The 15,864-nt window shown below is 35.6% G+C and overlaps 1 protein-coding gene across 2 annotated transcripts in view; it reads left to right on the top strand.

Moving 5' to 3' along the window:
* Positions 1 to 15,864, top strand: part of LOC103021980 (protein mono-ADP-ribosyltransferase PARP14-like) — a 35,937-nt gene that overhangs the window by 4,704 nt on the left and 15,369 nt on the right. For both annotated transcript variants that reach the window (XM_049484973.1, XM_007232409.4), the window contains exons 3-14: positions 278 to 302; positions 983 to 1,141; positions 1,558 to 1,794; positions 2,991 to 3,227; positions 4,732 to 6,809; positions 6,903 to 6,999; positions 8,411 to 8,515; positions 9,531 to 9,593; positions 11,510 to 11,686; positions 14,437 to 14,603; positions 14,708 to 14,759; positions 14,896 to 15,000. In XM_049484973.1, coding sequence (XP_049340930.1) covers positions 278 to 302; positions 983 to 1,141; positions 1,558 to 1,794; positions 2,991 to 3,227; positions 4,732 to 6,809; positions 6,903 to 6,999; positions 8,411 to 8,515; positions 9,531 to 9,593; positions 11,510 to 11,686; positions 14,437 to 14,603; positions 14,708 to 14,759; positions 14,896 to 15,000 — 3,502 coding nt within the window. The remainder of the gene's footprint in view (positions 1 to 277; positions 303 to 982; positions 1,142 to 1,557; positions 1,795 to 2,990; positions 3,228 to 4,731; positions 6,810 to 6,902; positions 7,000 to 8,410; positions 8,516 to 9,530; positions 9,594 to 11,509; positions 11,687 to 14,436; positions 14,604 to 14,707; positions 14,760 to 14,895; positions 15,001 to 15,864) is intronic.

The raw sequence follows: 15,864 nt of genomic DNA on the forward strand, positions 1-15,864 counted from the left end.
ATAAGGTTGAAGTGAGCTGTATGCTTTCTTAAAAAACATATATACAAGTTTTATTGTGCTACATGTTTTTTTTTTTGTTTGTTTTTTGGCCAAATAATTTTTATATTCATTGCATCCGTAGTATTTTTCTGGCAAAAACACATTTATTGCTAAGAAACCCTGAAGCAGCTTTAAACAAATATAATGAAACCCTAGATGTTTAGCACAGTACTGTATAGAGTATATTCCTGATCAATTTGTTTAATCTCTTTGTCTTTTACATGGATTTGCTGTAAAGGAGTCTGTCTCTGAAATTCCTGAAGGTATTATTATGCTTATTATGCTCAGCGTACTCTCAATGTATTACTGTTGTATTTGTAATGCAAATAAATGTATACTTTATATACTTAATATAATATTTTATATACAATTTATTCAGTTTAGAATTTGTTTAAAAATATATTATTTAGACTACAAATGTTATACTGTTCATGTTTGGTTTATATGCAGTTTTACCGTTTAGACTGGTATAAATCTGTACATTTTATAGTGATTTATATTATATACTTATAGTATGCTGTACTCTAAACCCTATGTTCTGTTTTTTTTACCTTTTTTTATTCTGTTTCATACAAAAATAAATTCTGCAATGTATAAAGTTATTATATTCAGTTTTCATTTACTGTTTTAAGTTATCTTATTTTCTGTGCCTTAATGAATAGAAATGAAATAAAGAAAATGTATATATAAATACAGAACATTTTAGACTCTTAATGTAAAAAAAGTTTCAGAATAAAAATAAAAATATGATATATGGTCATTTGTTGTATGAGCTCAATTATAAAATATAAATAATATTTAAAAAATAAATGCCCACTTATGATGATGCACATTTATAATTTCACAGTAGCACATTTGCTATACACTTACTGTATTATTTGTCTCAAATATAAAAATGCCCTTAAGCTGAATTTGAGTTATACAGGTTTTTTTTCTATTCCAGAAGCGGAAGAAAGCTCCAGTAAGCAGGACTTGCTGGTCAGCACCACTGACATGAATGATAAAGATACTCTGGAAATATATTTTGAGCAGTTCACAGAAAAAGCAGACCTCACAAAACATGGGAAAAACAGCTGGATCCTAAAAGTAGCCTCCCAGTCAGGTAAATATTATGTAACATATAGTGTATTGATTTTTTAAAAAATATTATTAGTATATATGAAAAGATTGGTGTCAGACAGTGTTGTAATTTGTCGTTAGATCCCACGGTTCTGATTGGATAAAAAGAAAACTTTTATTTCATTCAGTTTTTTAAATATAATGTTTTTTATCCTATGACAGTTTTCCTAAAATTTGATTTAAACTATCGCAGCCACTGTATTGTGATACATACCATGATAAGTTCTTGCAAATGCACAGCCCTAATAATACATGGTGTTATTAAAGTTAGTTCATGCCTGAAATGAAAAGCTACTGATATCTTAATTTGCACTCCATTATTTGTCATGGTGTATATATTAATCTTATGTAATAATTTAAAATAATGTGATGTAATAATGGTCTTATATGGTCTTTCAGATGTAGAGAGGATTCTGGTGCAGAAGGAGCATGATTTCGGCCTTTCTGTGGAGGTGTATAAAGAACAAAGTATCTCGGAGTTCTGCGATCCTCGGCGCTTCATCTTAACAGGGTGCAGTGGCAAATACAAATGCAAATATATAGAAATGTTTATTAGCAGCTGTTGTCAAAAAGCAGAGCATAGCTGGGAGCTTGTGGATGAAGACAGGATTGTGGTCACCTTCAAAGAAAACATTGGTGAGTTCAGAAGCTTTATTCATTGGGTCGTAGCAGTTTTAGCTTTGTTGCTCTGGTAAAAAAATAAAAATAAAAACACATTTTGTTTAATATACAGTACCATTCAAAAGTATAGATATATCTTCTAATTTCTTTTTCCTACATTGTAAATGAATACTGAAATCATCCAGACTATGAAGCAACACATAAGGAATCATGTAGTAACTTAAAACTGTTAAAGAAACCAAAATACTCTCTGAAGTATTTAGGTGCTCTTATCTGGGGTGCTGTTAATTTGTGGTTTCTGAGGCTGGAAACATTGATGAACTTATCCTGTGCAACAGAGAAAACTCTCCGTTTTACTTTTCTGTGGCAGTCCTGATGAGAGCCAGTTTCATCATAATGTTTTTGATGGTCTTTGCGACTGCACTTGAGGATACTGCATGTTTTGGGTGTAATGTGAAATAAACCAATCAGTGTGCCAGTCCTGCCAAGAGGCAGGTACAGGCAGGTGACTTTAGCGCGTTGGTATCTTAACAGCGCAGTGCTTTGTGCGTCTCAGCAGAGGATACTGTGAGCGTTCACACTGTGAAGATACTCCAGTAGCTCAATTAAGGGAACAGCAATGTCATATAATTCTTTATTCTGCTTATTACTGTTTATCAGAAAAAAAGACTATTTCACAGGGTGTAAGATAGCAAAGAGCATCGCAACGCGCCTTGCGAAGATTGTACGATAGGGCAAAAGAAGGTCAAGAAATTTAAGTAATTAACTCTTGATAAGTTCAGCACAGCTGTTAACTGAAAGCCATTCCAGCTAAATACCTCATAAAACTGACTGAGGAAATCCAGCCAAGATATGCAAAGCTGTCATCTAAACAAGAGCGTGTACTTTGTAGAATCTAAAATATAAAACGTATTCTGGTTTGTTTTCCACTTTTTTTGTTTATTAAAGTCAATTATTTTAAATTAGTTTTTCTTTATAGTTTAGATGACTTTAGTATTAAGCTACAATGCAAAAAACTACTTTTAAGGTGTGAAAATCACTTGACTGTGTAGGAAAAAAATAATAATAATGTAAAACACTTGTGTAAAGAAAGTGAATAACTGGTAGAGATTTAGTGTAATTCTGTTAATGCACAGTACTGTGCATACAGATACTGCACTTCACAACTACACTGCATTCTTATAAAATAATCAATAATTGAATGTCTTCAGATGCAAAAACATTCCTGACAAAGTGCACCACCAAGAAGTGGAAGGATATGGACCTTGGAGCTGCTCAGCTGGAGCTTACAGACTCAGTTCTGGTGCAGGGAGATATGAGCAGAATAAAGGAAGAGTTCCTCACCCTCTACTTCAGCAACAACAAGAGGAGCGGTGGAGGTGATATCAAGTCTGTGACGTGGGTCAACAAGCTGAAAAGTGTGGTCATATCCTTTGAAGACTGTCGTGGTATGTTTTCATATTATAAATCTTGGGAGTTGAGTTGAGATGATAGTGCACAATAATCATTTTATAGTTAATATGTTACAGGTTGACCATAAAACAGCACGTTTATTCATTCATGAAGGCAAAATAATTATACAGTTATTTTAGTAAACAAAATAACTAATTGAACTAACTGAAATTATAAAACAGTGGTTGGACAATGAAACTGAAACACCTTCATTAATTGCACATTGCACCAGTAAGAGCAGAGTGTGAAGGTTCAATTAGCAGGGTAAGAGCACAGTTTTGCTCAAAATATTGCAATGCACACAACATTATGGGTGACATACCAGAGTTCAAAAGAGGACAAATTGTTGGTGCACGTCTTGCTGGCGCATCTGTGACCAAGACAGCAAGTCTTTGTGATGCATCAAGAGCCACAGTATCCAGGGTAATGTCAGCATACCACCAAGAAGGATGAACCACATCCAACAGGATTAACTGTGTACACAAGAGGAAGCTGTCTGAAAGGGATGTTCGGGTGCTAACCCGGATTGTATCCAAAAAACACAAAACCACGGCTGCTCAAATCACGGCAGAATTCAATGTGCACCTCAACTCTCCTGTTTCCACCAGAACTGTCCATCGGGACAATAAATTATTGTGGTCTAAAAACAGGTGTTTTAGTTTCATTGTCCAACCCCTGTATGTAGCCATATTAATGCAAAGATGAGCACTGATTAAGGGAATTTTACACATATCTTTATCACTGGATTGCTCAATTCCATGCGTCACTTTTCTCTGTGTAGTTCACAAAAGCTTTGCCGGTTTGATGCTTTTTAAACATTTATACTGCATACAAAAACTTGAGCGGTGAGAAACAGAGCTTTTGGGATGCTCAGCATTTTACAGTCCAGAAGCTTCTCCTCCAAACTAGCAGCTGATCTTGTAAAATAAAATAACGGTATGAGCAAAGCATCATGTTACAAATTAAACCAATCACACAACCTCACACTTAGCACCAGGAGCGGATAGCTTCTATATCTACAGTATACCACAACAGGGACTGCTTGAAGCAAATTTCAGACCACCTATTTCTGGGAGACCAGAGATCGGTACTCTGGACTGGTTCTGGACTGAAAAACAGCTTTCGAACTCAAAAAGAAACGTATCAAACTCGTAGAGCGAGCGCTGCTGGGTCTGAAAGAAAAAAAAAGAGTATGAGTAAAGGTGTGAATGTGCCCTAAGACACATTATCAAAATGTCTTGATTTATAGAGCACATCATCTGATTTAGAAGAAGCAAGAAGGATCACCCTAGCTGGCACTTGATTACTTTTTCCAACAAAAGGGGCAGCTAATAGGTCACTTTGTCATTTTTTCTCATTTTGACAAAGAGGGCACTTTTGAAACTCTTTTTTAATCAGTTGGCCAGTCTTCCCCTCTTGAGTCTTTTAGTGTGTTAATGTTTAAGAAAGTTCAAATGAATAAAATAAAATATATTTACAGATTTCTCTTCTTTTCAACAGTTGCACAGCATGTTGTTGAGAGGACCCACCACATAAGTGACACAGATCTTAGTGCTATGCTCTTTTACCCAAGTCTGCAGAAGGCTCTGAGAGGGAAGTCACCTGATTTGTCCGAAATCACCACAAAGTTCAGCTTTCCTGTTTGTAAGGAGGTGCTCGGATTTATTGAAACAAATGAAAAGCACAAAAACGAGTTTCAGGATCAACTCAAGAAGGTCCATGCTAACTTAGTTTTCGACAAAATCCCATCTACTCAAGAGATAAAGCTGGAGATGGACGTGGACATGGAGTCTTTAGCTGTGCTGCATCTTGGTCCAGCCTGGGAGGGTACGGCCAGAAGACAAGCAGATGCCTTTTTGATGAAGTACAGTACAGCGGAGCTGGCAGCTGAGGTTGAGTTGTGGAAAAGGATAAAGGAGGACTGTCACCAGCTCATCAGCTCTGATGTCGACATCTCCTTTGAGGAAACTAAAGGCAGGATTGTCCTAGTAGGTCTGAAAGAGGTGGTCAGTACCCTTTCGACCAAGGTACAGAACCTTCTTAAGGAAGCAGCTACAGAATTAGAAGTAGAGATGAACACTGTTGATAGAGTGATTCAGCTGAATTCGAAAGAGGTGTTTGAGTTGGTAGCAGAACGAGTACATTCCAAAATTAGCAGTGAAGTTTTTTCCACAGATGAAAGTAGCCTGACCTTTCGTCTTAAAGGTTTAAAAGATGTCGTCAGCGCTGATGAGAAGGTCATCAATCTGGTAAAGCACAGCATCGTCCTTCATGATTTGAGGTTCTCCCCACATCTCCTTCAGTTTCTGAAATCCTTAGATCTTAAGAAATTCGAGCAGGACCATTTCGCCTCAAGCCATATCGCAGCTTATTTTCAGAGAGATGGAGATCATCTTGGGATTCTTGTAGAGACAGAAAACATCACAAAAGCAGAAGACAAATTAAAAGAGCTCCTTAAAGAAGAGGTCATCCATGTTACATCTGATTTAACAGCAGTGAAAACCAGTGAAAACTGGCTGAACTTCTTGAAAACACTTGAGGCGGAAGTGAAATTTAGCCATAATGCACATCGAGTCACCATTACACCTTCTGAGAAGGAGATTGTGATCTGTGGATTTGCTCCAGTGGTGGCAGACCTCTCACATAAAGTAAGGGATTATCTGGAGAACAAAACACCAGAAACTGCAGAAATCCAACTGAAATCTTTGCGAGAATTGGAATTTGTCGACTCCTGTGTGAATTTATCAGAAGTTCCAGAAATCCGTGACCTTGGTGTTACAGTACTGGCTTGCAGGACAGATGTTACTCCTTGTTTGAAGGTTACAGCAGCAAAGGAAAACATCCAAGATGCCAAAAGCGTGGTGATGAAGCATGTGTCATCCATTGCTGTGGAGACTCTGGCTTATTCTAAAGCAGGAGAGTCTAAGGTCATACACAAGCATGAAGCTAACGTGAAGGCCAAAGCCAAGGAATGGAACTGCCAGGCCTACCTATCAATAGAGAAAGCAAGCAGTACTACTCCCACAAAGAGTTACACCCATAAAATAAGCAACTGTCTCTCTTTAACAATAGCAGATGGTGATTTGCTGAAGCACACAGCTGAAGCTTACGTTTGTCCAATGAACAGCAAACTAATCTTTGATAATCCAGTTGCTCAGAAGTTCCTTCAAGTCGCAGGTCCTCAGATTCAGGCAATCTGCAGCAAAGTCCAGAAGGAAAAACAAAGTTTACTCGCTGGAGATACCGTCATCAGTGAAACTGGACTTCTCAATGCCAAGACCCTCATTTATGCAGTCCTGCCCCAGAGTGACCAATCACTGAGCACTTGTTACATGGAGTCAGCCATTCACGATAGTCTCCAGAAAGCAGAAACCAGTAAAAGTGCCTCTGTTGCGATGCCAGTAATAGGCTGTGGACCTTTCGGGTTTTCTGTTAAAGACAGTTGCATGGCCATCAGGAAAGCAATACTTAAGTTCAGCAGTTGTCATCAACATTCCCCAAGCAGTATAAAGGACATATTGGTGGTGGACTCTAATCCTGACGTAGTGGAGGAGTTCAACAATCTCATTTCTCAACTGGTATGAATTATTATTATTTTTCAAAATAGTTATTGATGACTTATTGTTTAATACATTGTTTTCAACCTTATTTTTTTTACAACTTATTATTAGGGTTTCCCTAATGTATCTGCATCGACCAGTTTTGCAAAGACTACCTCAATGAGTCCTTTAAAACCTGTGAAACCTAAACCAGGATCAGATACAGAAGGTACATAATCTTAAGTAAATTTATACACTATGTAACTAATAGCGTTTTTTTCCACTGCATGGTTCCCACACTGCTCTGCTTAATACTACTCAGACTTTAAAGGTGGTATATAATAAGGAAAATGGTACTATTTTCTTCCAAGAAAGCTGAACATTGATTGAAACATGATAAGTAATTCATGTAGAGTGCTGATTGGATAAAGAGAATTATCAGTCTATACGATGCAACAGAAGAGTAATACATTTTTTTACTTAAATAGTATCCTTTAAACTCGGTTAGAACATTTTTTAAATCACTGGAGTAATGTGAGTAATATATATATTAGGGGTTTCACGATCGAAATCGATCAAAATTATGTCATGGTCTCGAGCCTCGAAGTCAAAAACAGGATCGACGATCCGTCCCTCTAAGCTACGCAAGCACACGCACGCTACGCAAATGGCGCAGCACACTGTAACCGACGCCGCAGACATTGTGACTGCTCAAAGAGCAGCCCTTTCTCCAGAGAATGTGGACATTCTCATCTTCTTAAGGAAAAACTTGAAAATATAAAAATAACAGTTGTTTTGTCTAGCCTCAAATATGTTAATAGTTTTGGTACCTGAAGGAGCATCTTTCTCTCAGATAAAGTTAATAATATATCTTTGTGGAGGAAAAAAACTTGTCATTCTCAGGGACTGAAGAAGTCTTAAAGTCTTATTTTTCATGTTTAACTGTTATAGTAGGATAGAGTTCAGTTTGTTAAGGCTCTAATTGTTCTATTATTTTGTACATGACTGTTCCTGTATTTTATTATTATTTATTTTGTTATGTTGCACATTGCTGTTTTAATAGTGCACACTGCTGCTACCAAAAAAGATAGATAGCATTACATATATATCTTATTTAAATTATTTAAATTTGACCATTAGTGCCTAATGTGGTGTATTACAGATCACTTGTATCACTTTGCATCACTTATATCAAGTGCACCTTTTTGAAATAAGATATTGTAAATTTGATGAATCAAACCAATGACTGACCATAGACTAATCTAAAACTGGCATAGGCCTCTCTGCTGTAAAAAATAAATAAATAAATAAATCGAAAACCCAATTGAATTGTGACCTTAAAATCAGAAATAAAATCGATTTGAGGACTTAGAGAATCGTGACACCCCTAATATATATATATATATATATATATATATATATATATATATTATATAATCAGTCCAACGAGAGCCAGCTGGGACTGACCATGGCTGGCCTTCCTGGTGTGTGTGGTAGTAGTAGAGTCAAAGAGTGTACGTATCAATGCCATGGAAAATAATCAAAACTGTACACGACTACATGCTAAAATTCATTTACCTAACTACAATGTAATGTTTCATTCTACTTTTGTTTTCACACATCTGGACACATGCAAACAGTGACTGTTCATGGAGTGCTAGTGTCACTCAAAAAAGGAGACATCACCAAAGAGACAGTGGATGTCATTGTCAATTCCAACAACAGTGCATTAGATCTCAACACTGGTGAGTAATTCTTGAATGATTTGCAGTATTTAAACCAGTATTTTAACCACTTTGATGTTTTTTATTTTATTTTATACTGTACCTATAACTGTATTGCTGTCTGGTTTTTAGCTATTCTGCTAAACAGCACTTCAAGATATTGTAAGTGTCCTAAAGACGTTGAATTCAGTTATTGTGATCATTATGGAACATTGAAAAGAGGTAGATCTGACTGGCAGGTTAGTGGAATGGTTTTAGTTCTCTGAAAAAAAGAATGAAACTTGCTGTTTTATAATATTGGATCTCACCGTTAAAGTTTGATAAAGAGAGCTTTAAGCTTGCAAATTAAACAAACTGCTTCTTGAAGTAGTGAGTAGTGTGTTTATTTTCATTTAAAACGTATTGTACAAATGTAATTTATTATATTAAGTTATTATACTGTAAAGAAGAAAATATTTTGCTATATTCTCATGTTATGCTATATGCAGCAGGTTGAAATAATGGTGTAGGCTGAAGAATATAATGATGTTGATATATATTATTTTTATTTTGTATTCTGTTTATTGTTGATGTAAAGGTGTGCATAGCTGCCAACAGGCATGTGCTTTGGGTTTGTACACTGCCACATGCTCATAAGTGCGTAACAAGCGGGGGTGTTTGTGTGTTGGGGATGCGTCTGTGTTGACAGATTCACTGCCAAGATAGCAGTGAACGTCTGTTGATGTTTGATGTCTGTCTAGGTTTTTCTTTTTTATCAGTGGAGCACCTGTTTTTCCCATTTCCAAGATAGTAATACACCTGGAATTTACCTGAGCACTCTTAATTTCCAGACCACCACACCCATCAGCATAGATATATTCACAAGTGCCGTTGCTATTTAAACGATGCAGTTGGAAGCTGTGAAAATAGACTGTTGGCAGGGTGTAATATAGCAATGAGCATCACAACACACCTTGCACAGGGTGCAAGATAGGCTCATGAATCATGCAGGTTGTTGTAATTCTGTTCTTTATTCTTGTTTTCATTTTTGGTTTAGGAGTTTCTGGTGCGATTCTGGCAGCAGCTGGGCAGTCAGTTGTGGATGAATGCAAAAAGCATGGTAATATTTGTTTTTATTTCCTATTCATTCAAAGGTACTAACTGATAAAAACTGCTGCTATTGTCTGAGTAATTAGCCATATATTTTAATCATTTTTTTAGCCATCTTTTGAATCAATTTATTTTATGATTTTAAATTACATTAACTATGGTAAATATCTTGTTTTTGATTATCACTGATTATTATTTTCCTTTTTACTTTAATACTTTATAAGCAAAAATAGTTTTTATATGATGACATCAAACTTACACCAATGGGTAAATTACTATCTATTAGTTTAAGTGTGATATAAAATAAAGTAAATGAATACTGTAATCATTAGTTTTAAGTAGTTATTTTATCAGTGAGTGGAAAAAAAAAAACACTTGGTGAACCCAAATGCAGACACCACAGAGGGACTTTAAAGGAAGCATCTTTAAGATAACCAGGTATAGGTAAGATCCAAAAACAGAAAACGGAAGAACAATGCCAAATGGGCCATTTCACAGAATGGGCGCCATTTGCTTGTTGTAACTCCAAATTAAACTTATTTGTATGTATCTTTTTATCAACTGTGAATCTAATAACATATATTTAACTATTCAAAACAAGTACTTGTCAAGATTTGAACTTAAATATTATGGATTTATTATTTTTTAATATTTTTAAAGCATAGATGGGAGTTGAAGTCACAATGCAATGCAAAAATCTTAAAATCTCTGAAGGATTTTAATAATTATTTTTCATATTTTAGAAGTTTATAGTTAGAGAGTGGGGACAGGTAACAAATGCTATTTTTTCAGTGTTTTAAATATTTTCTAAGTTATTTTGTGTGCACACATACATGTCATTTCCTGGGAACAAAAAAAGCCAAATAGGGAAAACAGGAAAAGACAGCTTAAGAATATGGTTATGACGACTACCCAAAAACTACAGAACACCAAGACATACTTTGTAAGACTAATAATGAACAGAACTGACTTAAATACAAACACAGACAAGGCCGTGAGGAGCAGGTGCCAGCTTTCAGACTTCAAATAATGCAAAGAAAACACGTTCATATTTATAAAGTTGGTCAAATTTGATAAAATATCCAGTTTTTTTAATCACAGTTTTCATGCACCTTGGCATGTTCTCCTCCACCAGCCTTATACACTGCTTTTGGATAACTTTATGCCACTCCTGGTGCAAAAATTCAAGCAGTTCAGGTTGGTTTGAAGGCTTGTGATCATCCATCTTCCTCTTGATTATATTCTAGAGGTTTTCAATTTGGTAAAATCAAAGAAACTCATCATTTTTAAGTCGTCTTATTCTTTTCCAGAGCTGTATCATAGAAACACTCGGGCCATACACTTTTTGGTAACACTTTCTATGAATGTCATCTCTATAAGACTCTATAAACATACTCATAACATTATAATGCATTCATAAGGCATTATAAACATGGCTATACGTATTTACAAAAATGTATAATTCATCATAGCCAGGTTTATTATGCATCATGAACTGTGATTATAATGCATTAATAGCTGTGTTTATAACATATTATTCATCAATACCAAGAAACTCAGTCCCAGCTTACAGATTGGTTTATGACTAAAAAAGCTTCCAACTCATAAACACACCCTCAGTAATCCTATAAATATATTTTTAACCACTCATAAAGTATTCTTGTATTGAATATTATATTAGTTATAGTCAATTATAATGTATTATAACAGGTCTTTGTGTGTTTTAAGTAAAGTGCCAGACTTTCATTTTAGGACTATATTAATAACGATAGAGATATACAATTTGAACAATTTTGTTCATTTTTACAGGCATTTATGGTTAACACGGGGCATTACTGTAAATGTAATGCAATTAGCAGCAGGTCATTTTACAGTGTCTAGATAAGATGCAGTGTTATTGTACTATATTGTTGTAATACTTCACAGGTCCTCAGAAAGCAGACGGGGTGGTTCTGACAGGTGGAGGAAACCTGTCCTGTAAACACATCGCTCAGATGGTTGGGCCGAACAATGCTGCTGATATCACCTTGTCTATTGAGAAGGTCCTGAAACTGTGTGAAGGTCAGACAGCTGCCACAGTGGCCATCCCTGCAATCGGGACAGGTGAGACCACAGTGTACTGCGGTCAGTTACTAGCTTACGGAGCCAAAAGCATCAAAAGTTTGTTCACACTTTCTAATTCACAGTTTCTATTTTTTCTTATATTATAAATGAATACTTAAGTCATCCAGACTATGAAAGAACACATAAAGAATCATGTAAACGTGTTAAACAAACCAAAATACTCAGTGAAGCATTTAGGGTGTTTTCTGAGGCTGATAACTTGAATTAACTTATCCTATTCAACATAGGTAACTTTTGCTCTTCCTTACCTGGGGTGGTCCTGTTGAGAGCCAGTTTCATCATAACATTTTTTATAGTCTTTGTGGCTGCACTTGAGGATACTATATATTTTTTTACTTAGTAGTAGAGTAGAGTAGTTTTTGCCATAATATGGATTAGAACCTTATTTAAATAGAGCTATTCACTGTATACCAACTCTACCTCTTCACAACTGATGCTCTCAAACACATTAAGAGACAAGAAATTCAATAACTAACAGTTGACAAGTCCAGCACAGCTGTTAACTGAAAGCCATTCCAGGTGATTTTACCTCATAAAGCTGACTGAGAAAATCCAGCCATGATGTGCAGAACTGTCATGTAAGCAAGAGATGCTATTTTAAAGCTGATGTCCGTAAGGTTTGGGATTTAGGGCCCTCTCTGGTGAGAATGGGTAATTGCACCAAGCATGCAGAACAATCATTTTAAACTGGGCGGGTTTGATGCGGTCTGCTTTCAGAGCGGATGAATCCGATTCCAGGTTATGTTCAGTAAGAAAGAGAGAGAGAGAGAGAGTGCTCAGTCAGAAACTTCACTTCAACTACACACTTTGTTTTTACTATGAGTGAATGAGCTACTGAGCTCTGAGTTTCCCCTTCTGAAGTCTCCAATGCTCCACCAGCCACTCGCGTTCAGTAAAACTGAGCTGGATCCTCTTTTAGAGGCTGTACGTGTGACGTAAGTACGTAAAGACGCAAAAAGAAACCCGAGACCCAGTTTTTGGAATAAATATATACTGTATCAGGCTTAGCAAGAATGGTTGTTTCAGCACACTGGTACCATTAAACACAATATTTTATCCCTTCTCCACTCAGAAATGCTTCTGCTTTCAGTTTAGAAACAAAATAATACAGACTGCCACTTTAAAGAAACTAAAACATATCTAAATAGATATCAAAAGAGAGTGAGCTCCATGGCGGGGGACTAAACATAGATTCACCCATACCATGTTTGTCTTCAGCTCAGTCAAAAAAAATGGCCAATGAGGACTTTTATTTTTTAAAGATGTTGGGCCTCTCTGTCCATATCATTCTACCAATCACAGACCAGCAGTGTCTTTCTCATCTGTGGATATTTTTGTTCCACCTGTCCTCTAAAAAGATTATTTAAAAAGTACCTAGAGCATTCATTGCATGTTTGAATATCTTTGTGATGTACAGCATGTAATGTTCCTTCTAGGACGAAATTATAGGCTGACTGTTTCTTTCACAGCTACTGAAAGATCAGTCTTAACCCTGGATCAAGAATTTTATAGCAAACTGAATATACTGTATAATGCTTAAAGTAAATACAGATTAAATTACTTATTATTCTTTAATAGTATATTATAAGATAACATGTGGATAAAAGAAAACTAGACAAGCTCACAAACAATCTTACAGGTGCTTACAAACAACTTCATCATTCAAGTACAAATTATATGTATTCAGTCCCAGATCCCCAGCATAGAAGATGGCACAAATGAGAGAATAACAGTGAGTGTGTGAGAGTGAGAGAGAGAGAGAGAGAGAGAGAGAGAGAGAGTTGGGGAGACAATGTTCTAAACGTTAAATCTCAGCAGTTCAGCAAATTCATGAAGCACTCCTTCTAGCCTTCATTAGTCCACCTTTATATCAAAGAGTTCATACATCAAATGCATGGTCATGTCCATAGAGTGAAACTAAAATTTATTTTTATCTAAGCATAATTTCATAGTTTCTTGAAAATATTTTTGTCTGGAAATGTTTAGAAAGATGAATCAAATAAATAAAAAAATGGCATATGAACTGTTGCATTGCACACGTCTGATGTAGAAATATAAAAGGTCATTCATAAAGGAAGAAAAGAAAAGAAAAATGAAGATTTGTGCCGAAGAAACTCTCAGCCAGTAGTGATACAAAAATGTATTTTATTCAAAAAGAAAAGAAATGTAAAAATAAAATAAGGATGTATGATAATTAAAAACAAGTTAGTTGAGGAATGCTTTAAATAACGAATTATTTATTTAATTTATTGCAAAGATATAGAAAATAAAAATCAGCCGAGTCCCTTTTGACCCATGTTGCCCATTAAAGGGTTAAGCAAGTACAAAAATGCACATACTTGAGTTTGGTTGGGAAAAAAACTGGTATCTATGCATCTATAGTAACAATGCATTTTTCAGGATTTACTCTGACTGGACAAATTATTGCAGATATAGAGGAATGATAACTTGCACTTTTAATGGACTGGAGGAACTTGCTGCTGCATTTCCAACAATTAATAATAATAATCACTTAATTTCCACATTTCTCATACTATCTCCATTCTTAGAGTCTTAGAACAGTTTTATAAAATGGCCATTTTTACTACAAATGTCCACATTGACGTGTAGCTTGCCATAACAGGGTGAACACATGCATGACAGAAAATATAAAATGATTAATCTGAAGAAATATAATTCTTGTGTAGTCTGATAATGACACTAATATATGTGTATTTATTTTTTTACAGGGAGGGGTGGGATTGGAACTAAAGACTCTATCAAAGCTATCATCACCGGACTGGAAAATCATATGGCTCAGGTCCAGACATCCTGCCTTAATGAGATAACTGTGGTCGCATTTGAGCAGAAGGTTTATGACTCCTACTGCGATTATTTCAAAGAGAGAAACAAGAAGGTCTGTAATAGTATTATTAGAATCCTTACAGTCATGTAGAGTAATATTTTTATACAATACTTTACTTACTGAGATGTTTCTTTCTGTTCTTTCTGTATTTCTAGCCCTCTCTAATAGTTGCTCAGACAGCCCATACCAAGATGCCTGACAATCAAGGTCTCTTTATTAAAATATAGGGCATTTTGTTTAACCTTGGGAAACACATCATAAAAAAGTTATTTTTCTGTATTTTTCTACACAATCATATTTTTCATTCAGTAAAAATGTGTTTGTGTTTTTTCTCGGTCCATAGTTAAAGTCGCAGGGGTGAGGATTGAGGTGAAGAAAGGAAACATCACTAATGAAACTGTCCGCGGCATCGTGAACACCACTAACAACCAAATGAACCTGACAAGTGGTATGATTTATTAAGCAGTATATTTTTTATTTTGTAGACCAGTTATCACATAATTGTAAACTGCCTTATCATAAGAGTAATTTCACACAATTAGAGCCTATTTATACTCCCTTTACTCACTTTACAAATGAGGAAGTCCATTTCACACAACGTAAGCATCACTGACGACATTTTACATTATTTGTCTTTTTTTACATTGGTATGAATGGTAATATGGATCTCCTGATCCAATTTAATGAATTAAGTACAGTACAGTGTCTCTAAACTTTACTCAGACAGTATAAACACATGATATAAACTTAATTAATTTATCAAAATACATCCATTCATGCATTATAAGCCTGTAACACATTCCAAAAAAGTTGTGGAGAAAGACATTTAGGGCTAAATTCAGGGGAAATGTAGAGTCTTTGAGGAACAGACAGATAATGATGCCTAAGAATAGTATTGAAATGTTCAAAAACAATGTTCTTTAAAGCATGATTGGAAGAGATTTCCAGATTTTTTTTTCCATTACAAGGCATAGAAACTATGCCTTGGTGTCTATCGTACACCCTGCATAAGGCACGTTGTGATGCTCTTTACTATCTTACACCCCATCAACAATCTATTTTCACGCCTTGCACCCATGCCATTAAAATAGCGGCAGAGTTTAGGAATAAATCTACTCTGATGGGTGTGGTGGTCTGGAAGTGAGGTGTGTTCAGGTAAATTTTTGGCATGTTGCTATTTTGGCGGTGGAAAACACAAATGCTCCATTGACCAATTTAAACCCTGACAACAGTCATTAGTCACCTGTCCATATCTATCCCTAAACAGAATACAGAATAGAATAACATTGTTGTTCCCATAAATGACCTGCTC

The sequence above is a fragment of the Astyanax mexicanus genome, chromosome 11 (genome assembly GCF_023375975.1).
Source record: "Astyanax mexicanus isolate ESR-SI-001 chromosome 11, AstMex3_surface, whole genome shotgun sequence".
Classification (NCBI taxonomy): Eukaryota; Metazoa; Chordata; class Actinopteri; order Characiformes; family Acestrorhamphidae; genus Astyanax; species Astyanax mexicanus.